The sequence below is a fragment of the Tachysurus fulvidraco genome, chromosome 22 (genome assembly GCF_022655615.1).
Source record: "Tachysurus fulvidraco isolate hzauxx_2018 chromosome 22, HZAU_PFXX_2.0, whole genome shotgun sequence".
Taxonomy (NCBI): Eukaryota; Metazoa; Chordata; class Actinopteri; order Siluriformes; family Bagridae; genus Tachysurus; species Tachysurus fulvidraco.
Genome location: NC_062539.1, coordinates 6111138 through 6134549, shown reverse-complemented (window position 1 = coordinate 6134549; position 23412 = coordinate 6111138). Strand labels below are relative to the sequence as shown.

The window sequence follows — 23412 nt, the reverse complement described above, 5'->3', positions numbered from 1 at the left end:
TTGCTGCCACGTGGTTGGCCGATTGGATAACTGCATGAATTCAATTCAATTTGTGTGCTCCTTTTAATAATTGAAATTGTCTCAAAGCAGCTTTACAGAACATAAACATAACACAAAAGGTTAATATAAAGAATAATATAAAGATTAATATAATACAAAATTCAAGAGCAATATTTAGATATATTTAAATGCTTAAGTGTTTGTTTTTATACCCAATGAGCAAATCTGATGTGACTCAGATGACTGTGGTGAGGATAAACTTTCTTTAATGGTAAAGGAAGAAACCTTGAGAGGAACCAAACTCAAAGGGGAACCTCATCCTCATATGGGTGACACCGGAGGGTGTGATTATAAATATACAGTCTGATAAATGTTGTATTGATGAGGAGATTTCTGGATGCGTCAGGATGGGTTGTTCCTATTCATGTCAGTGAATGTTAATCTATCGTTGATCTTGGACTACTTTCATAAATGAATCATGGAATCTGGAATACATTAACTCAGCATTCTTTATATGAGCTGAAACACTACATGTTCTCCTAGAAAAACTCAACTGCAAGAAAACAGAAACTGCGCCGTCCAATTATGTTTATATTTTATTTATGTCTTTTTAAACAAGGAAACATTGAGCACTTTAAACTGAACACTATAATAGTGAGGTTAAAATTGATGTTATATGGTCATATTACCTTGCACCAGTCAAAAGATGCATAGCAGCATGGTAGCACCTTAAAAGTCAATATAACATTTATGTTACAATATGTAATTTGTTTTAATTCAGTTTTCCTTTGAAAACTGGAACGGGACTAAATGCTACTGTTGCTATAGCAACCACAGTGGCTTCCACGGGTATTTTGGAGTTCTCTGTGACCCGTCACTGATGAAATGTTCTTGCTCTTTCTACTTCAGTGCACTCTACATTTCACACCTGCTCTCCCACAGCAGGCAGCACTCACTCACTCACTCACTCACTCACACACACACACACACACAGAGAAGTATACAACCACACCCACACTTTAACATACCTCCATAAAAACCAACTTCCATGATACTGTATGAGGATACATTTTCTCTCACTTGCTATTTTGAGTCATTAAGGCACTCTGGATTAGGACTGCAGAACAATACTAGGATGTCACATGTCTAAACAATTAAAACTATGTTTGGGTTATCTGGGAGAAAGCAGGGAAAGCAGGCACTCTGTTCTAAATCCACACACTTCTCTCCCTCGCTCATACACACCCCGATAGCTCAGAATGCGGAATCAGGCACACATGGGAGTCGTGACCTATTTTTCTGTATGCATTGTTTGCAGCTTTGCAGGAACGGTCTTTGTGCTTGTAAATAAACCGAGCTAGAATATATATCTGTGAACATATTTAAAAATCCAAGCGCTACACTACATTCAGTCCTGGTATGATCATAGAAAAATGATAATGCAGCTTTTATTTTTTAAAAAGAAGCTTATTTTATTTAAAAGAAACCAAGTACATAAAGTCAGTAAAAGTAGTCATCATAATCAAACACAACTACAGTGTAGTTCTCTAATATTACACTCTGCAAGAGTAGATCCTGTGATAATGCTAGCGTGTGCCATAGGTGTAAAAGCTTGAAGGTATACGCCAGTGTTTTCCTAACTTAAATCTTCTTTTATTATATCTACAGCCTATGTGCAATTGCCATATGCCAGACAAGAACGGTAGTTGTTGGGGAATCGATGCTTGTTTGTGCAGATCTGCATAAGCACTTTTGACTGGAAGGTTTCACTGAGTGCATCACTCTGTCCTTTGGACATGTCTGTAGTAAAAAATGCCAACTTCATACTGGTTCTTCATAAGTAGGGAATAGTTTGAACAAGAAGAAATGACCAAAATAATAAACTAGAAATGACGTATTAACTTTTATCTGCCATTTACACAGTAATAACAATAACTTTGGCATCATAGGAACTTTACTTTTAGAGCAGAATGGTTGTAATTTATATAGCTTATCAATTGAGTTTAAAAGGTTGAATTTAGACTTTTATACTATTGAAGTTCTGTGTAAAAAAAATCTTAAATTCTTGTCTTTAACAATGGCGGACACACCACACATGCAGTTGACAGAGATTAGGTTTGAAAACACTGATCTATCCCTTTACACAGCTGTGAGGACTTGTGCAATTTGTGATTGTAATATGGAAAATCATCTCAGTCAATGTACTGTGTTACAGGTATAAATATTGAATTGAATAAAGGATTTCATGTCAGCATTTTTTTTAACCTGTTCAGTCTGAAACCTGAACTGTCTTTGACACAAAATATATCACTTAAAACACAATCAATCTTTTCTGTAAAATGTAGGCTTCAGCTGTAACGTATGTTTAAACACAATCAAAACAAGGCTTAGTTTCACTCAATGAGAAACGGAGTCGGATAAAGGAGGAGTGGACAAGACTCAAGGTGAATCTCACAATGGTGCATCTGTACACACCCTTATCACCTCAGATTTATATACAAAGAGATTCAACTGAATTGTAAACCGTACAATCACAACAAAGGAAGTGTTATTGGTGCTCATGTGTTCAGTAGTTTCTAACAGTGTAAGTATGACCATTTAAGCTGTGAATGGTGACCGCTGATGAAGCGCAGCCCTGCTACCTTTCTTCTGTTGAAAAGGATAGAAGAGGTTGAAGTACAGAGCACGTGCGCAGAATGAGCGAGTCTCAATTTTTTCACCTCTCTCTAAAGTCTGAATCACTGCCTCCGCCACACGCAGCAACGTGTTGAGCTGTGGGAGGAAAAGACATTCCACACATTCCACAGCTGTTGCTTGGTTTCCTTTCATCAGACTCCAAAGAGGCAGCAAAAACTCAGAAAGACAAATGAAATATTGGCACTTATAATAGGATATGAGCAACTTGTTTTGGCCAAGCGTGCTTTATATGAATTATTTCTATAAATGATAAGGATGCATCGGTGCCACATTTCCAGAGTATGAATGCAGGTTTCTTGTACTTATTAATACTAATATCAATAGTGAAAGGAGTGTGTGGTTTTCAGGAGCACCGTGAAAGTTTATGTTGGTGCTACTTCATACACAGCTAAAATTCCTTCCTAGTGAGGAGTTTTACGTATGGTGTTAAGTAAACAGTATCTGTAATATATGGCATGAGCAGCATGAGCCAGAGTGCTCATTAAAAATACTGTGAATTGCAGGAGAGTGAGTGCAAGGATAGCATGTGCATCTCAGAGCTAGCTGAACTGCATGCACTCCTTAATGCTGCATGCACAACATAAAGTACCGGTTCCTGTACTTTTGCTCAAAGATACTGTTTAAATTTTAACATGCTTCATCAGGTTCCACGTATTGTAAAAAAAATATGTACCTTCGGTTGTCCGTCTGTTGTGTTGACACTCTTGTTTTGTACACTAGGCTTATGTTAAACGGTACGACACGGTATCGGAGCACTTATTAGTACAAGTATCAGTAACGATGCATCCCTAATTACTGATATCTTAATATTCGTCGATCAGGTTATGTTTTTGCTTACAACAGAGACAGGGAAGGTAGATCTACAGCTCAGTGGTGTGTAGGATCAGTGTGTCAGTCTGGCTAAAATAGAGGTCAGCAGAAATAAGTCCATAATTCCGTAGTTCATGGAAATTTCTAGCGTGTCTTGAGTACGAGCTGTAAAGGTAAACAATGTACTGAATGGAAGTCAGTCTATAAAACAGTTTTGTGAATAGAAGCACTGGGAGGTGTGTAGTGTCAATGTATTCAAATAACCTACGGCATCAGTTCAGCCATCACATTAATATTCATTTCAATTCCAGTCTGCAGATCAGCGACACTCCAAACCGTGATTCAGAGCAGATTCACACCAATCCATCGTTCAAACCAATTCAAATGGTCACTATTATTAAAATCCACACGTAAAACTACACATTTTATCAAATACAAAGCGCTACTGCAAAGCTGACCAAGAATTGACCCTGAGTGTGTGAACATGTGAGGAGTTGCAAGTGTGCGTGTCCCCGACCTAAGCAAAAAGAAGTCCAGGCCTTCGTGTGTGTGAGTAGGTGTGGGTCAGTGTGTAGCTGTGCTTGTTCTCAGAGTGTCTGGACCACCACAGGGAAAAGCAGAGAGAGGTGTTCAGCACCCCGGATGGGGAGCTTGTGGGTGGTGTAGAAGTAGATGACCTCAGGAATTGTGTCAAAGGGAGGACTGTTCTCGCCGAGGATGTACTTCCCATCACGTGACTGAGAGAATTTCATATGCATGAAGCCATGACAGCTCCTAAAAAGACGGGGAGAAAACACTGGTGAATAATTAAACAGCAAACACAAACAGATGGAGCAGAGAGTGAGTGGAAAAAAAACAACAACAATGAAGAACAGATGCATGGCTGACAAGACCTCGCCTCTTAGGCTCACCTATAAAAATAATCTGTGTGGAATTCGCCTGCGGTTATAAGCAATCGGTTCACGTGTAAAGCACTGACAAGAAAAGCAGAAACGTGTGCAAACATGTTTTGAAGAAATCTACTTAATCGTCTCCTTATTTGTTTATATAACGTCTAACATTTAAGCAAATAGCAGGCAGCGAGAGGAATTGCGTCTCTGAATGCTGGCTCTCACGAGGAGTAGCTTTACAGGATTATCCTTCTCCTCGTTTGTTGATGGCATGGGGAGGGGGAGTGCAGGAGATATGGGAGGAGGAAAAGAAGAATGCAAGGTCAAATGGAGGGAAAAGGAGGGTGGGTAGAAGAAGACAGCGATGGATAGGAAAAAAAAATGCTTAACACTAATGATTTTATACACTTAATCTTACTGGGTTATCCATGGGTCATACAGCTTCAAGGACAAGACTGATTTTTACATGGCAACCAGGCACTGAGAATAATGTTGTCTCTGTGATGTGTCTGATTAAACTAAAACCGTGAACGGGAGTGAGCATTCGATCCACGCTAGTATATACATTATTCAGTCATCAGCAAAAGGAGCTATACTGGAGGTGTTCTAGTACTTTGAATAATAACTAGGACACTAAAGAAGGTGCCACTATTTAAGCAAACTGTAAATTGTACAGTTTACACAGAGCCATGAGTAAATAGTGCTGCACAATCCACATTACGAAACATGGAGGAGATTAATGATGGCATAATCATCCTCATGATCAGTGGAATATAATTAGAATAGATGTCAGAGCATAAAAATGCTTTAGTGCTATAGAAAGATTTGCTCAGTCGCTGAACCGACACATGGATGACATGGTGTCTCCCAGTTCTACCTTAAATAAAACTGCTAATTATATGCATTTAGTAGTCCTCAGTAAGAGACTACTGATAATTGTACAGCCGTAGGGCTGCACGATTTAAGGAAAATGTCATATTGCGATTATTGAGGTCAATATTGCGATAGCGATATAATAAACAAATGGTATCATGAGTCAACTTGCTTGGTTCTCAAGGAAAATGCACACACACATTACTGATAATGCTGAAATTTGTATTTCTAAACTCAAACTAGCAACAACAAACAAATGCAAAACGTTTTCAAATTAAAATATAAAATAACATTAATGCTGATTAATGAAAAGCCTAAGATCAAAACTGTAGGTGTACAGTATGTGTGTGTGTGTATATATATATAGTAAATTACCTACTTAAATGCAAGTTATACATTGTATTGCACACACCATTATTGATGATATTTCCCTTACATATACATTTGCTTTTAAGCCTAATTATTAATTTTGATTATGATGTGATTGTGACAGGGGAAGAGGTTTCAGGTTGGGGGTGCTGAGATTTTTCTGTCACTACTTTTGAATAAGAAACAATATCAAGGCTATAAAACTTGTCAAAACTCCGCGAATCACAAAAGTATCAGTGAGAAGTTGAGAACACTCGTTTATACAGTACATACACTCGAACTTGACTGCACATCACATTTTTTACTTTATCTATACTGCTTTTAATCGTAATGCAAAGACCGGTCATCGGGACATAAGCTGTCATGTACAATAAAAGCGCCTGCGCAGCGACAGGAAATACCATTTAACACAAAAAGCCGCCTAGACGGTGGACTTGCGCTCAGAACTTTTTTTTTTTTTTTTGAGCGGCGTGTGGACGTTTTTTTTCTACGCACACACTATTTTATTTCTTGATAAAAAACAGAGCGTTGCCATGGACACAGGGTTCTAACCGTAGAGACGGAGCGCACTATGTTCTTTAGCGGAAGCAATACAGGCGTACCTGTAACGAGCAACAGCGTGAAGCCGCGAACTCGTTCTGAATATTTTAAAGGCGTAACAGCTGATGAAAAAGCAAAGACAATTGTAGACAAAAATGAAGAGAGATTTTTTCTGTCTTTATTTTATACAAAACATTTTCGTCTCGTCTTTTTTCGTCAACAATAATGCATGTTAATTTAGACTTAGTCAGTGTTTTTGGACAGTGGTGCCTTGTCATCGTCTCGTCTTGGTCATGAAAATAAAGGTTGTTGACGAACATATATCGTCTCGTCTGACGAAATTACCACTACATATAACAGAGGTAGCATTTTTTCTGGCCACCAGTTCAGTGTCCGTCTGCTCGGCATCCATCTTCACCCGTTCCGCGCTGCACACCGGAAAAAGTCACGACATGACCATACGCGCCACATGTGCCACTGCCTAAACTGAAACTCACTTTTTTATTATTAGTGGATAGCGGTGTAGTGTAAGAAAAAGGCAAACAGCTTTCAGAGAGAATGGGTTGTCATGTCCACACATGAATTTATTTATTTCATAAAATCGCAGCATTTACGTCATATAATCGTACAGGCTTCGTATCGCGATTACGATATGATTAATCGTGCAGCACAATACAGCCGTGAGTCAACAAAGCAAAACTGCACTCAATGTGTAAAGAATGTCATTCCTCCCTGCCACCCATTAGTGATTGCACCCTGTGACTGTGCAGTGGCAGGCTTCGGCATCTGTCAGTCTGTATTCTCAATTATATCCATCATGCATATCTAAGTGGGGCTTCGCATTTTCAGCCCACTGCTGTTCACCTTGCTGACTCACGACTGCAGCAATGCACAGATTGAACCATATCATCAAGTTCGCCGGTGACACAACCGTGGTGGGTCTCATCAGCAAGAACGATGAGTCAGCATGCAAGGAGGAGGTGCAACATCTAACTACCTGGTGTACAAAGCGACACTCTCCGCTGAACATCGACGGATCATCTGTAGAGATCTTTAAGAGCACCAAATTGCTTGGTGTTCATTCAGAACTTCACCCGGTCACTAAACACCAGCTCCATCATCAAGAAAGCCCAGCAGCATCTCTACTTCATACGAAGTCTGAGAAAAGCCCATTTCCCTCCCCGTATTCTGACTACATTTTACAGGGGGACCATTCAGAGCATTCTGAGCAGCTGCATCACTGTTTGGTTTGGGAACTGCACCGTCCTGGATCGCAACCCTGCAGCGGATAAACCTTGTGAGGACAGCTGAGAAAATCACTGGAGTCTTCCCGCCATCATGGACACACACCACACACTGCATTCGCAAGGCCAACAGCATTGTGGATGACGTCACACACCCCTCACACACACTCTTCACCCTCCTGCTGTCTGGAAAAAAGGTACCGAAACATTCGGGCCCTCACGACCAGACTTTGTAACAGTTTCTTTCCACAAGCCATCGACTCCTTAATAACTGAATTGAACTGTACCGAGCACAACATACACACCAACTGTATGGACTGCACAGACCTACATCATATACACACTTTTCCATTATACATCCATCAAACTGTTTACATGTTGTTTTGCACACAGTTTTTGCTCTTTGCACATTCTGTCTCATATTTCAGTTGATTGCTGTTTTGCACAATACTTTACAACACCTCATGCAACTATAATACTAATGTGTTCATTCCAGTATTTCTGCACACGCAATATTGATTGAACATACAGTATTTACACTGGTCGGCGCTGTTTTTGTGTATTGTTTTTTGTGTAATGTCTTGTATTTTTGATTTTGTCCTGCACTGTCTTGTTTGTCTTGTCCTGCACTGTTTGCACCAGGTTGCTGATGCACTTTATGTGGCTAGGACTACTTACTAAGTCCTTATAGCTCTGTCTTTGTTTTATGTAGCACCATGGTCCTTGAGAAACGTTGTCCCATTTCACCGTGTACTGCAACAGCTATATATGGTTGAAATGAAATAAAAGCTTCTTGACTTGACTAACTGGTGTTGGACACCCGTCAATTTGAACCACAGCTTATACACAAAACCTTATGGTACCACCAAATAACCACAGAACATCTGAGGAACCTAAGCATCTTTGAAGACATGCTAAAATGGCACATTGACACAGTACACAATAAAGTACAAAGCAAGGCTCTAGATGAAAGGGCTCCAGATGCTCTTGCTGTGTACTGCTTTGTGAACATCTGGACAGGATTAACTGGTGATTTAGCAGATATGTGTTGATTAACAACGAATAACAACAGGGGCCCAAGACCTCATGAGTAAATCAATAGAGACACAAAGAGAGCAGGAGAGAGAGACAGAGTAGGCTATTACCGTGAGCATGCGTATTAAGTGGCTGAGTGGGAACAGGAGTATGTAACTAGCATATAAATGTAAATTAGGAGATCACGAGCATGCCGCTATCATTATGAGATGGATACTCAATCTGAGATGAATAAGGAGGAAAATTAAAAACAAAACAAAAATTATGCCATACCTGAGGGAGAGAGAGTAGTCGTTTCTGCTTGTCTGACTGTTTCTCACCAGGTAACTGCACTCTTTACACAGTGTCAGCAGATTCTCAGCTTCAGAGCGTGTCAATGCGCCGTGGTACCACCTACAACACACAGGCATGTGCATTGCAGCCTAGGTTTTGATATCTTACAGTATAATTCTGTGGTAAAAACAAAATTGTATTGAAAAAAAAATATGTGCTGTTTTCCTTAATGATTTGTTCCAGTAATGTTAGTGATACAAACAAAAATAATTGCTTTTATTTTCCAACTGATGCTAAATCTGATCAAATTTATATTTGTATTGTGAAAAAAGATGTTAGTCCAGTCTAATCTTTAGGTCCTTACTTTTTTTGTCCTTACTTTTTTTTTTGTCCAGGTCCCTATGCTTTTCTTTTCCCCAAGTCAATGGCAAACAAAATCACCCTTCAACAATATACAGTATATAAATAGAATATATTAACAGACTATAACTGGCTTTCTGAATGACAAATTGGACAAACATCAATACAATGTTAAAATTAATGTTTTTTGCATAGTTAAAACATTGTATTAGGTTAATTATAAGCATGGTAGCATCATAGCCTACTACAAACGAATGAATAAATAATCAATGTTTGATTAACATGCAGGGTTTGTTCTCCCACGACTACTAAGACACACGTTCAGTCACCACGGGAGAAAAAAAAAGAAAGAGCAGTAATACATACACTTGTTGTTCCAGAGGTAATGCAGGGTCCACCCTTTCCCCCAGGATGGTGTGGTGGTCACTGGGTTTGCGTAGACTGGTGGCCTTGCTGGATGGAGGGCTGGTTCTGGAGGTTCCCGTTCTCCTGTGCTGGTCCGTATGGGGCAGTGTGGACCGCTCCCAATCGCCACCATCAAACTGTACTAAATGCACAAAGACTAAAAAAAATCACCATCATGTTTCACCAAGTCAGAAACCCCCAGACAGATATGTTCAGTTCCTTTGATAGAAAACTCAAAAACTCATGACCAAGTAAAGGCATAAAAGAAAGAATGAAAACTATACTGCATTTTATTACTTAAAAGCAGCAATGAAGACAAATGAACCCTATTATTTTTGATGGATGATCATGTCATCTATCGCTCTTTTTCATTATAGCTGTTGTTCTTCCTCAGGGCTATCTGGGATCCTAATCTATTCTGACTGACAGACTATCAGTCAAACTACATCTGTATTTTACTTTTAAAACCCTCTGTACTTCATTTCTCTTTTGCTCACACAGGCTTTAAATTTTCTGTCTTTATGTTCGAATTTATTTGACAAATATGCCACATCATCTACTCTTCCGCTTCTTATCTGTAAGCCACTGAAACACATGTAAAGCATCGATATTTGCTTTTTTATGATGTAGCTGATACACACAGACCAGCCAACCAATACAATTTCACTAGTTGTTAAATGAGTAAATGTTGTGATTAGTATTTACTACACCTGACTCGAGAGATATGTAGCATGCTCACATCAACCGATATTGCAAGATTTAATGCAAAATTGTTGCTTTGAATTTCACTTGTCTATTTACTATCTGATAACCTCCACAAACCATGTGCAAATAATGTTATGTGCTGGGAAAAAAGAGAGAGCTGCAGCCACACAGGATTCACAACCCTAATGTATGGCAGAGCTCACCAGCTAATGCCTTAGAGATGTTTTCCTTCTTCCACTCCCAGGGCTGGTCATATTCATCTGCTGGCCTCTCATCATCTTGAGGCAATCGACTCTCCCTCTCATCCTCTGGAAGACCGGTCCTGTAGATTCCCTGTTCTTCATATGGGCTGTCATAGAGCTGCGGACTTCCCCGAGAGAGAGTGCGGCCGTGCTCCGAGACATGCTGCAGCTCTGCAGGGAAAAATAATGTCTTTAGAAATCAAGTTTTTTATCTGCAAAATGATGTAAATCCCACAGCTGATTATATATTTTAAATCTACACAGAACTCGTTCAAAGAAATTGTTTAGTGAAAAAAAGTGTTACAAGTATTACAATACCACAAAACATAGTAAGTATTACAAAGCATAACTAATCTTTCTTCCACAAATTTTGTTAAGAATCAGGACATTATCAGAAAGAAAAAAAAAATCCACTCCAACTACAAAAACAAAAAAAGTTGAACTGGAATTTACAACTGGAAACTCTATTCGATTCACTCAATTAGATTCCAATTTACAAAAGAAAAGACTTTCTTCTCAGAAGTAACCTGACAACTTGCCAGTAATGATGCAAAAAGCCTTTCAATGCACAATTCAAACCTTTACAACCAATTAAGGTGGCTAGTGTTCTCATAAAACGTGTCTTCCACAGCACTGAATAGTCTCTCCTGAGTAAATGCTTCTTCTACCAATGTCCCTCGCTGTATAGTTTATACACCTTAGTGAAAGCATGTTACCCGTGATGACTCTCTGTGCCTCAAATGGCTCCATGTAGCTGCTGCTGTTTTCTACAGAACCAGACTCCCAGCCGAGATGGGGTCGTGGGTCTGGGCGGGCATCGAACGGGTCTGAATAATCGGTGTCCCCTACTGCTGGGGCAGATGGAATGACCTAAGGGAAGGAGAGGGGCAAAGCGAGAGATTAAGCACCGTCTGCAGACAAAAGATTGATGGGAGAACAGAAGACTATGGGGGTGGGGGTTAAGCGCTGCCTCGGGGTAGCTGATCAACACAAAAGGTAAAAAGAAAAATGGTGTCCTCATTCTTGGTTCACTTACTACAGGCTTTAAAATGTCACAATGACTGGAATACAGTGTGTGCAATGGCTCTATTAAGTACAGCTTACAAACAAAAGAAAATACAGAAGAGAGATTGAGCAGCATCAAGTGTTTCATGCTGATGTACTGTTCCAGTGTTGACTTTTACATGATTAATACAACTAGGGGTTTAAAAGCTCTCTGCGTGCCTAAGCCTTGTCCTGGATCATCGTACACAACAGGCAATTTGGTCCCATTTGAGAGATGTTCATGCAGCTCAGGGCCAGTTTTTTCATACCTTTCAAATATATGCTTGTTCTAACTAGAGGCTACTGTTGCTGTTCATCGAGTTCTAACCATGCCTTATTTCTAATATCTGAGCAAACAGCCTCAGAGAGTAGGTCAATATATGTCCGACTTCTCAACAGCCAGCAACAGTGATAAGTTAATATGTTAATATTTAGCACAGAATTGTACCCCATTTCTTTTTATAGACATTAAATGAAAGTAATACTGAACTTGGCTTTTTGTTTCTGGACTTTTTTTTAAAAATTCCATCATCCTGAAAAAACCATGGAGGGGGCATCATATTGCAGTGCTACTTTTCATTAACAGATACTGGGAAACGTTCAGGGCAATTGAGGGTAAGATTGATGGCGGTAAATAAAGAGCAGTCCTACAAGAAAACCTGTTCCAGCCCTAAGAATTGCTGGAGTTGAGGACCTCATCCACTTGACTCCTGGAGTAGAATTGAGGGCTTGTTTTCTTTGGTTTTCCATGAGCAACTTTGGTTGAGCAACATTCTCAATCATTCAGGTCAAATTTATCTTAAATTTTTTTGGGGCATAAAGATTATGTTCAGCTTGTGAAATTAAAAACAGATCACCCTCTCAATATAGCACTACCCTAATAATCACCGTGCAACTTTGTTAAAATGTCATTGTGTCACTAGATACTAGCCAGAGGACACACATTTAAACATGGTCGAGATAAACGCGCCTAGCCTGCATAATGTTTCCTCTCTGAATCACAGGCATCATGTCCGGCTGAATGTTTATAAATCCAAACTAAAAAGCCGGTTTAAATAGATGTGGAAAAAAAAATAAAAATTCAGGTAAGTTTGTGCAATTTACAAAAAAGGTTTGAGCATTAAGTAAATGTAAAACTCCACTATAAATAAAACACTATTCCCCGTTCGCCAAATCCATCTAAGAAGACCAAGGTGGAGGTAGCATTGTGTCATTTCATGAGCTAAACTGGGAAATTGGTCCAGCCTGGTGGCAAGATGGATAAAGCCAAATCCAGAGCACTCCTACCAAAAAGAATATATATATATATATATATAATACTGTTCCAGTGTGAGGCCACATTTCCACCACAGGAACTTTTTCAGGAACACTGAAAAGCAATTTAATTTAAATGACTCCTTCAGTGTAGTTTTCTATCTGCAGATCAAGAATTACCAGGGCAGCGCTTGCTGTAATGGTCACCACAGGTTTTGCAGAATGACTCTTATCCAGAATGTTTTAGGGAAGGACCCCTAAGATTAGTGAACAAAATGATTACTAAACCAGAGGTGGCACAGCATGAGACCAAAGGCAAACATTTTTATAGGCAAAAAAGTTTCCAGTGCTTTGTCACTCACGGCAAGAGGCAAAAAAAGGCTTAAAGAGTGAGCTTGCTCCGTGTGTGTTTGGAGCTAGGGAGGACAAAAATGTGGACATGAATGGGGACAGTCATGGCTGTATTGTGACAGTGCAAAGTCAGGAACTTATCCAAGAATCAAGTAGTGAAAGGGGGAAAAGAAAAAGGTTCAGCAAGTTTAAGTGTGCCTAAAGATCCTGATGTAGACCATAAAACCACTCTCTTACTCTTTATACTCATCTGCATAAAAAAACACAACAGTAAAATACACATTTTAGATAACTTCAGGAGTACTTTTGCTAGTACTTGGGTACAGTGGTAATATCTCTCTACACTGTTTTGTGATAAGGTTTACAGGGAATAGACAAACATTAAACGTGTCTCAAGCAGAAATCCAGATTCATTGCATTCTCGATCAAGCAGCGCAGTAAGAACATAAAAGCTCTTATTAAAGAATAATCTTCAGGCATTCAGCCTGACACATCACAGACTGAGCTTCCATGATCAGAGCGAGTACACCACCGCAGGCTTTTATATCGTATCAGTTACTAAGCACCTGTTCAAGTGCATGCCAAATGTAATTTATAAGCTACATTAAGGCCATGCCTCAACCTTAATAGCTCTAGTGCACAACCATTAGGCTGATGCATACTTTGCCTAGGCCATTTTTCATTGAGGAAACATTTAAGGCACCTCTGCACTGCCAAATAGGCTGCACAAGGTCAGTCACAGCAATGTGACAAATAAGAAAATAAGGACATACAGGGACATGAGGCTCCTCGAATGAGACGATTCCCAGCGGGACCTTGCAGCGGTTGAATTCCTGAGATTCCACTTTTATCAGTCTGTGCTTAGGTGAGACGATCTTGACCTCCATTCCATTTGGAAGAATTGTTCCGAATGCAGGAAACGGGTCAGAGGTCCCCGAGCCATTATTTGCTCGGTTTGGTTCATATGGGTCTTCAAAGTCCAGCTCCTTCTGTGCACGGTATGCACGAAGTATCTCGCTCTCTGTGTAATCCGGCTTGGGTGGCTGCGGCGGTCCTTTCCTGCTGCCAAAATTCAAGTAATCTTTCAACCACTTTGCCATGAGTCTGTGCACAGAGAAAGAGAGAGAGAGAGAGAGAGAGAGAGAGAGAGAGAGAGAGAGAGAGAGAGAGAGAGATTTTTCCAGAAGGTTTATCATCAATGTGTATTTTACACAGTTTATTCCATTGTGGATACTTGTGTTGAAACTGTCTTGTAAAAGTCTTGTAAAGTCTTGTGTGGCAGAATAAAAAATTAAAACACGACCAGGCATGCTGTAAATAAATCACAGATGAGATGGTGTGATGTAAAACAAAGGAATGTTACCACCCAGAAAACGATTATTTCCCAATATTGGCCATGTCCTCAAATGTTTATATTCTTCATATCACAACAAACTGTCAATTCTAACAACTGTTTTTTTTTTTATTTAGTTCCTGTTAGCACTTATATTAGAGCAGCTACACAGCTAAACAGTTGTTCCTTCAACAGCCTCTTTTTATTTCTCACAAAGATAGATATAGAAACAACAAAAAATGTAGCTTGTCATATTTACCTCACAAGATTATAAAACAACAACAACACATTTAAGACTGCCGCTGCTGTTATATAAGATATAAAAGGAAAACTTTCCTTACTAGGCTGGTGTGGAATGGGTTATTGTTTTACTCCATATACATATATACATTATACACACACACACACACACACACACATACACACATAAAGTGTGTATACATGTGTTGAAGTGTTGTTCCTTCAACAGCCTCTTTTTATTTCTCACAAAGTTAGATATAGAAACAACAAAAAATGTAGCTTGTCATATTTACCTCACAAGATTATAAAACAACAACAACACATTTAAGACTGCCGCTGCTGTTATACAAGATATAAAAGGAAAACTTTCCTTACTAGGCTGGTGTGGAATGGGTTATTGTTTTACTCCATATACATATATACATACACACACACACACATAAAAAAGTAGTATTGTTTATTTATAAATGTGTGTATATATATGAGTATACACATACACACTGACGCTTTGTAGTTTTAACCATCTTTAGTTCACTGTTGCTCACTTATTTAGTTAACTGTTCACCTATTCATTTTCTATAACAGTAGGTCACTGTTCACTGTTGTTTACTGTTACGCAACAGTGACTTCTGTTATTGAAAATGAATAAACATCTTCGGACCAATCAGAATCGAGCATTCAACAGCGCCGTGGTGGAGATTTGCATAAAAACACAGCTTTGCAAATTTTATGCGCGTGTCAAATCAAAGCATGTTTTAATCCTGTGCTGAACTATAACCGATGGAATAACTTACTTTTTAATAATTAATCCAAAAATAATCCAGACACTGTCTATAAGCAATGATTTCTCCTCTTTCTTGTAAGGTCCATAAATACTGACACTACACAGAGTCATTATTGTATATCTTGGTGGAAAAAAAAAAACCCAGTATATACACAGTGATGTTTAATACCTTTAATGTGTCTGATACATGGATGCCTCAGAACATCAACCTTCTTCACTTTGTGTCTATAAAATAAAACAAGGAACAAGGAAAAAAAAACTTAGCAAACTATATTGACTTAAACCCTTAAATGACTTACACACCTCCACAGCTCAGCCCAACCCTGTGCATTCTTTCCTCATCTCTATGTGAATGTTTGTTTATATTTTTGGTGTTTACTGGATATTTATTGCTTATTAAAGTCGCCTATTATTTTTCATGAACCGTTAAAAAACCGTTGACTTAAAAACTACGCACGAGCTCTACCCACTGACAGAAAGTTAATGCCGTTAGCCTGCTAAGCTAACCAAACAACTTAGGTGTACTTTGACCTGTAATCAATCAATCATGCCCAAAATAATCAACCTTTTCACTAAAAAAAAGTTAGAGAATATCACTCTTAATTTGTCCAAATGCAAGAATAAATGTATTTATCTGTCCAACAAGCTTGTTAGCAACAATGCTACATTATTCTCACAGGACCCTCCATACTAGCCAGCAACAAGCTAGCATTAGTCTCGATTCCTCGAAAGAAATAAAGAACAAAAACGACAAAAAACTAAAATAAAACCCTCAGAACCAATAGAGAATATACATTTCACCTATCAAGATGTTATTTATTATTAAACAGTTAAGATATAAACATAGCGTGAATCCGCTATTGTGGAAAGCTGAGGTAAAAAAAAAAAAAAAAAAAACCTCCCCCAAGCCTACAATTAGACAACCGTTAGATTTGTGATAAATGAACGGATTCTTCACTTACTCACCGGCGCCTGGGCGATGAATAAATAATAATAATAATAAAAAAAGAAGACTATAAATAAAACATTTTTGAGTGAACTCTGGTATCCACGTATGTGGAGATGATGAGCGTCTGGCTTTGGGTTAATGAGTAACGCGTTATGGCAGGAAGCTGCTCGAATCCAATAGGCAGAGACTTTGTAGGAAAGCCCACAGGCTCGCTTTTGTTCTGAACTGTGTGCCATCTGATTAAATATTCATCACGTTTTCCCAATTTCATGACTTGTTCATTCCCTTTGTGGCTAAGAAAATAAATGTTAGAGGATATTTCATATTCCCGAAAGACGTCAGACCCTTTTAATGTCTGTATAATTAAACCTAGTCAAATGATCTGAGCCTTTGTTGTCTTTTTTTATGGATATCAATATTTTTTTTATTTTTTTTGTGAAATTCACAATCCTGTGAATAAACCTCAGACGTTCTCGGATAAAATTGTACCTCAATTTTGTCCCTGGATTACATCCAACAATTGGACACCTTCTGTATCTTAAATGTGAAAGAAAACATTTGATTATAGTGCCATTTATTCATCGCTTTCATTCATTTGTTTACTTTATCCTGGTCTGGGTCATGGTGGATACAGGGTCTATACCAGAAACATTGGGTTTGAGGTGAGAACACACCCTAGAAAGAAAACAACTGGCACCTAAAGGCATTTTAGCATGCCGAATCCATCCCCCATGCATATTTTTTGGGAGGTGGGATTAAACCGTAGATCCCAGAGAAAACCCACACAGAGAGAACATGTTGAGTAAGGTCAACTAAATCATAATGTGTTTTGAGATTTATACAGCAGAATAGAATCGTAATCTTGTTGTGCAATACACACATCGAATAAAATATGTTATGCAACAAAAAGGACAGACTGATCTGATATTAACCTTTGAGACATGGGATATTCCATATCGGATGGTGCTGTCAGGAGCAAAAGGCTTAGGTGATAACTGGTGACATTTTATGGGAGGGGAATACTGAAATGAACAAGCATACATCTGATGGTCAAGGGTCTGGAGCTAGCTTAATGCTCCATGGCATCTCTGAGATTCAAATGCTGATCGATACATCAGGAAAGTCACTCAAGTGTTCGACCCATTTATTTTTATTGCTCAGAAGCTAAAACATGGGTTAAACGCATGAAAAAGGCCATCTATACTTTAATATCACAAATCAACCAGAAAGGATGAAATGTAGAACAGTCAGTCCGATATTTTTCTAAACTATTAGCATGACTTTCAAGAAGCACCACCAATATAAAATCCAGAAGTCTGTGAATGAGACTGTTCCTGCACAGTTAACATCAGGCACGGTTTCCATCACCATGATAGGTCTAGTCTGAGTTGCTGTCGTCGCTGTCAGAGTACGCCCCCAGCAGGCTGAGAGAGGAACCATTCTGAACTGTTGGTGTTTGGCTGCTGCTTGTAGTGGCAGCAGCAGGATCTATATCTGAATAGTAAGGGTAGAGCAAAAGGAATGGGGATAGACATTAGCATAAATTAAGAGTCATTTTCAATGCCTCACTACAGTGTAGCACATATAAAGCAATGTTTTTCAAAGTGTGGCCTGGTGGCTACCAGGGATTCATGAAACCCTGGGGGCTGCTAATGTTTTTTTTGGATACTGTGGCAGGAATCGCAATCGACCATTTTCAAAGCTTTTGTGAGCTCTTCCTGTTAATATCCTGATTGACTGATTACATGAATTGAATGGATTTGAATTCAATCTTCAATTGACCTAATATGTTGTCAGAAGAAATACAAAGAATAAAATTGCTCAACGGCTACAATGCCTAGCCAAAATACTATTGTACAAATAATAAGCCTAACATATGAATAATTTTACTAAATAAAAATCTGTACTTAGAAGTTAAATTTTTGAGCATCCTGGAGTAACACACTTACAATATACACCATTTCTGTCAGAATTTCAGAAAATGCATTTAAAATCTGTTTAAACAGGGGCTTGGACAAAATTTCTTTATCTAATGAACTCACGTCCCACAATAAATGCATTTTTCAGTCATCAATCAAGATTTTTAATAAACTACTATAACAAACTACTCACCTTTAAACTGCAGGAAACGAACAAAGTGGATCGAAGTTATGTGCATATCTACAGAGTACCCAGCCATGTAAAATCAAATTACAACTTAAACAGGGCTGATTCACACTTGATACGATTTTAAGAACACAATCTTTCTTTTTTAATATCTTTTTTGTTTGGACAAAATGTTATGGACACCTGATCATCATTTATCATTTCGTTTTGTGGTTCTTGTATAGAATATGTTCATGTTGTAGCTTTTCACATTTTCTCTTTGGTGGAACAAAGAAATGTAGAGGAAAGCCTTTCCAGAAAAGTGGAGCTTATTATTACACAAAGTGGACTATGGGATGTTAAACATGTATGGTGTGATGGTGACATGTCCGCATACTTTTGGCCATACAGTGTATGCATTAATACTGGACATTTTTCTTGTAAAAAAAAAAAATAGCAGTTATTAGAGAGAGCAGCTGTAAGGGCCTCCTACCTTCTGGGTAATAATAATAATAATAATAATAGTAAAATTTTTTACTTCCTCTATAGTTTTGCCTCAAACATTTCATGCACTGATAAACAATATATCTGCTAAAGTGAAATAAAAAGAGGTTCTGGAGACTCTACCAGTCTGAGCTCCAGCTGCAGGCGGCGGTGCTGTAACTGTTGCCGCAGGCTTCTTCCTCACTACAAGTGACCCTAGCGCATTTCTTCCTCCTAACCCGCCCACACTCTTTTCCCAGCTCTCAACTTTCTGCCGCTTTACTCCAGACGAAGTGGCACCCTGTGGAGACAGAGGAAAGGTACATAATGACATGAGTCAGTAAGAGAGAAATTGAAAGCTGGCTAAAAAACACATTTTCCACTCCAGTGACAACACAATGAAAGTGAAAGGTTAAGCCAGCAGGGGGCCAGTAATAATAATAAAAAAAAATGACCAAGTATGCAGTGATAGGAAAAGAATCAAGCATGCGGTGGTGTGACATGGCCAAATATTCTATTACAGCACATCTAAAGGTGTTCTGCGACAGGGTGAGTGGTCGAAAGAAGGTAGGTTGAACCAGCAGGTAATATATTTGCTAGGATATTTGCTTAAGTTGCTTAAGTGAGTAAGCAGCTAATCATCACAGAAGGTCCCTTATGTGAGATAAATTTGTTAAGGAAAGTTGAATAGTTTTTCAAACGGTAAAGATGTTTCTAGCCCACTTTATTGTAATGAAAAGTTCTTTTAATTGCTTATGTTATGTAGTGGTAAAATAAACATTATTCAGAGAAGGAAATGTGTTGTGAAAATGACTATAAGTGCATTTGGAAGTCGAGCTTTAGCCTGGCCTCTGTACCTTCGTATCCATTTCTTTGTCTGTAGTCAGGATGTCTGTAGGGTTCTCAGAAGTGTGTCTTTTCTGCTGCTCTTTTACATTTTCTTGCTCCTGATCAGAGTCCGAATCAGAGTCTCTAAGCCGTTTGACCAACGCTCTCTCCAGCATTTCTCTAAAGGGGAGACCCACAGAGAGAGAGAGAGAGAGAGAGAGAGAGAGAGAGAGTCATTTATGGTTGATATATTGATAACAGATATCTCAATAACAAGTATATCTATACATTTTATGTACGTGTTTCTCTTATACATACTTGGTTTCTCTCTCATCGTCCTCCTGCTCTTTTTTCTTCTGTCTCTTCTCCAGCTCCCTGTACTGCTGCAACATGGACTCAAAGTCCACCTGAGCCTGCCTCTGATTCAGATCCTTCAGCTCCTGTAGGTTCTCCAGAACTTCCATCTCCATCTTCGAGTCCCGTGTGCGATTCTCCAAAACCTTGGGAGAACACAGGAGCATTTTAGCAGCTGAAAAATCTAAACTATATACAATATATAATAAACTGGCACTGAGCAGTATTGTTAGCAGAAGTGACAATCATATCCCTTATCATCAGATCTGGACCACTAAAGAAAAACTTCTTGACATGAAATGCAGGATTTGAAAAACTACCTGCCAAACTTGCACAGAAATGATGACACACTGCCAGGTGCATTGTTACAGTAAATATTACCTTCATAGGATTATTTAACTCCTCCTCCTCTCTCTCCAACTGGATTTTCTTCTCCTCTTCTTCGAGCAGCTTCTCAGCCTGAAAATTTCGTGTCGCACCATGTTCCATAGCGTAATCAGTGTTTTCTGGGTCGGTCTGGTTGAGAAGAGAAGACAAAGAAAACAGATTAAGAATGCATAATCTCTAGCCCAAAAAGAGCTAATCAGTCTAGTAAAACAGTAGCTGTAATAGTAACAAATGATGTGGTTTGATATACAGATCAAAATTGGCACAGTGAACAACTTACCTTAAACGTGATTTCTGCCAGACATCTTGTGCATTTAATATAAAATCGGAAGATGGGCAGCCCCAGATACAGCTCATTCTGTACTGTCTCTTTGCGAGCATTAAACTTCTTCCCTTTGTATATGTATTCTCCACATGTCTTACATCTGAAAGAAATATGTCATTTAACATTATAACCATCTCCACACACACACACTACACATGATATCAGTGCAGTATATCAATGCAGAAATATACAGAAACTTACACATAATAACAAGACACCTACCTCATATTAAACGGGGCCATCAATCTAACCACATACTGACGGTCTTTAGGAAGTTTCAGTTTAGGGATTTTGGATGGATCAAAATCCGGGGGATAGTATTTCTTGAAAAATATGAAAAAATAATAGTTACACTATTAATAGGTTTTGAAATACAGTTGTCACTTTTTCTAAATAAAACTAACCAGTTAAAGGAAACATAACGTTTTATCATGAACATTTAATCTTTAATGTTTATTTATTTAACTTTTAGTAATAAATTTAATTGAATTGATTTTTTTTAGGTTCAGTCTTTTTTCCTGGACATGTTTTAATTTTTACTTTTGTTTACTACATTACCCACAAAGCCATTTGACCATTTAACCCCTGCTTCTACTGTGTGTGTTTGTGTGTGTGTGTGTGTGTGTGTGAAGTCAAGAAGTTTTTATTGTGATTTCAACCATATATAGCTGTTGCAGTACACGGTGAAATAAGACAACGTTTCCCCAGGATTAGACAAAGACAGAGCTGTTAGGACTTGGTAAGTAGTCTTAGATACATAAAGTGCATCTGTGCAACCTGGTGCAAACAGTGCAGGACAAGACAACAAGACAGACAAGACAGTACAGGTCAAAAAAACTCAGTGTGTGTGTGTGTGTGTGTGTGTGTGTGTGTGTGTGTGTGTGTGTGTGACTGATGCATAAGAGCTTTAGACCGATCAAACTGATCGGCCTTCAAAACTACAACTTTCATGCTGAAACCAGCACAATACTTGCATCTCACAGATCACTGACTGCCCAAGCAAAGTCTTATATACGTCTCCATCATACTGTAGTTGTGTTGCATTCTGGGATTTGGAACCCAACATATGTAGTATGTTATTATTCTTATTATTATTATTAATAACATACTACATTTGGAACCCAACATATCTAGTATGTTATTATTCTTATTAACATACTACATATGTTCCAATTATAATAATAATAATTATTATTATTAATGCTGTATTCATTATTTCTGTATTCTACTTATTCCAGTCTTCTGTTATATTTACAACAAACAAATTATTACTTGGCCATTATCAGTGATGTTTTTAAATGTTATTGTGACTCCGTTAGCCATGTCACCCTGTGACGTCAGAGGGAGATACAACCCCTAACATCTAAATGTTAAAACTATACTAACATCTAAATGTTAAAAAACAACATAATATAAAACTAATATAATATACATTATAATATATAATAATCTAATATAAAAACAACAACACAGGACCTACAAAGACTTAGAAGCAGAATCACGAATAACAATAATAAGTGTGTTATGCACTTTGCTAGCTTGCTAGCTACATGTATTCTGTCGCCAAACTTGCCAACTGAACGCATAGCTAACGGGTAATACAGTAAATATTCGACGTTAAACAGGACACAATTTTTCAACAAAACAATGAAAATAGCATCTGAGTAACTTACGTTTAAGACTTTTCTCTCAGACATGTTTAGCTCTAGCTAACAGTCAGAGTTCCGGGCAGAAACACAAACAATAACAAAGGTTCCGACTTGACTTCAATCCGCCGTCTGATCCCTATTTCAGAGTCTCTTGTTTATTATAATAAACTCTTATAATTTATAATAATGAATAAATTGTTACAGTAATAACGTTTGTATTCTGTAACGTGTACTAAAAGCTTTTGATTTCCAGCCTCACTTCCACCACATTCTTACTCGTCTACAGATGTTATTTATAACGTCTTGAATGTTGTTTATTACCGCCACCTGTAGAAGGTGTACGGAATAGCAGGAATGTTTTAAGCTTTGTAAGAGTCAGAAGATGGGGCAATTACACCACTTAATGCTTGTTATTTACCCAACACACCCGAAAAAACATGAGTATAATATAGAATTAGTTCTCAGTCCAGTTTTCCAGGAAGGCTGTGCATTATATTGTTTAATGTGGCTGTATATTTGCGCTCAATTCGACACAAGAGCATTCTGGAGATCAGGCACTGATACAGTATGGGTGATATGGCATGGAGCACAAAAGGTGTTCCAGTTCATCCTAGATCTGTTCAGTGGGGTTAAAGTCAGTGCTTAACAAAAACAATGTCTTCATGGAGCTCACTTTGTGCTTTATGGCAACAGTTTGAGTAGGAACCACATTATGGGTCTGATGGTCAGGAGTTCACAAACCTTTGATCATATAATGTAGGATTTTATTTATCCAGTCTCATCACCTCTATTTACATTTATTTTTAAGTTTAGATAGAATTGTAACATGATCACTTGTAATATCAAATTTAAACAGCCTAACCAAAAATAAGACCCTATGATAATGTTATATATATATATATA

At 38.3% G+C, this 23412-nt stretch overlaps 2 protein-coding genes across 7 annotated transcripts; both read right to left on the bottom strand.

Annotated features, from left to right (window-relative positions):
- Positions 1–578: 578 nt before the first annotated feature.
- shda (Src homology 2 domain containing transforming protein D, a) lies at positions 579–17236 on the bottom strand. 6 transcript variants are annotated; one of them, XM_027150669.2, is made up of 8 exons: positions 16412–17236; positions 15619–15674; positions 13866–14196; positions 11160–11313; positions 10405–10614; positions 9458–9653; positions 8732–8851; positions 579–4281 (listed from the first exon to the last, which is right to left on the bottom strand). In XM_027150669.2, exons 3-8 carry the CDS (start codon positions 14190–14192, stop codon positions 4095–4097), a joined length of 1194 nt encoding a protein of 397 aa, XP_027006470.2. In that variant the 5' UTR covers positions 14193–14196; positions 15619–15674; positions 16412–17236; the 3' UTR covers positions 579–4094. The 6 variants fall into 6 exon arrangements, with proteins under 6 accessions (XP_027006470.2, XP_027006469.2, XP_027006474.2 ...); XM_027150668.2 differs by having other exon boundaries at positions 16416–17236; XM_027150673.2 differs by having other exon boundaries at positions 9458–9638; positions 16416–17236.
- A 289-nt stretch (positions 17237–17525) lies between these two features.
- Positions 17526–22793, bottom strand: yju2 (YJU2 splicing factor homolog). The gene is made up of 8 exons (XM_027150676.2): positions 22534–22793; positions 21083–21183; positions 20816–20960; positions 20530–20664; positions 20113–20294; positions 19824–19974; positions 19111–19267; positions 17526–17892 (listed from the first exon to the last, which is right to left on the bottom strand). Exons 1-8 carry the CDS (start codon positions 22555–22557, stop codon positions 17777–17779), a joined length of 1011 nt encoding a protein of 336 aa, XP_027006477.1. The 5' UTR covers positions 22558–22793; the 3' UTR covers positions 17526–17776.
- Positions 22794–23412: the final 619 nt, after the last annotated feature.

Bases quoted from the DNA above. Each gene is read 5' to 3' on its own strand.
- shda (XM_027150669.2), bottom strand. From the start codon at position 14,192: ATGGCAAAGTGGTTGAAAGATTACTTGAATTTTGGCAGCAGGAAAGGA. The intron at 9,654-10,404 runs GTGAGCTCTGCC...GATTTTTTTTAG, and splicing joins CATCTCTAAGGCATTAGCTG to TCTTTGTGCATTTAGTACAG. The intron at 4,282-8,731 runs GTATGGCATAAT...CCGTCTTTTTAG, and splicing joins GACTACTCTCTCTCCCTCAG to GAGCTGTCATGGCTTCATGC.
- yju2 (XM_027150676.2), bottom strand. From the start codon at position 22,557: ATGTCTGAGAGAAAAGTCTTAAAC. The intron at 21,184-22,533 runs GTAAGTTACTCA...ATATTTTTCAAG, and splicing joins CTGAGAGAAAAGTCTTAAAC to AAATACTATCCCCCGGATTT. The intron at 19,975-20,112 runs GTATGTATAAGA...TCTCCCCTTTAG, and splicing joins GACGATGAGAGAGAAACCAA to AGAAATGCTGGAGAGAGCGT.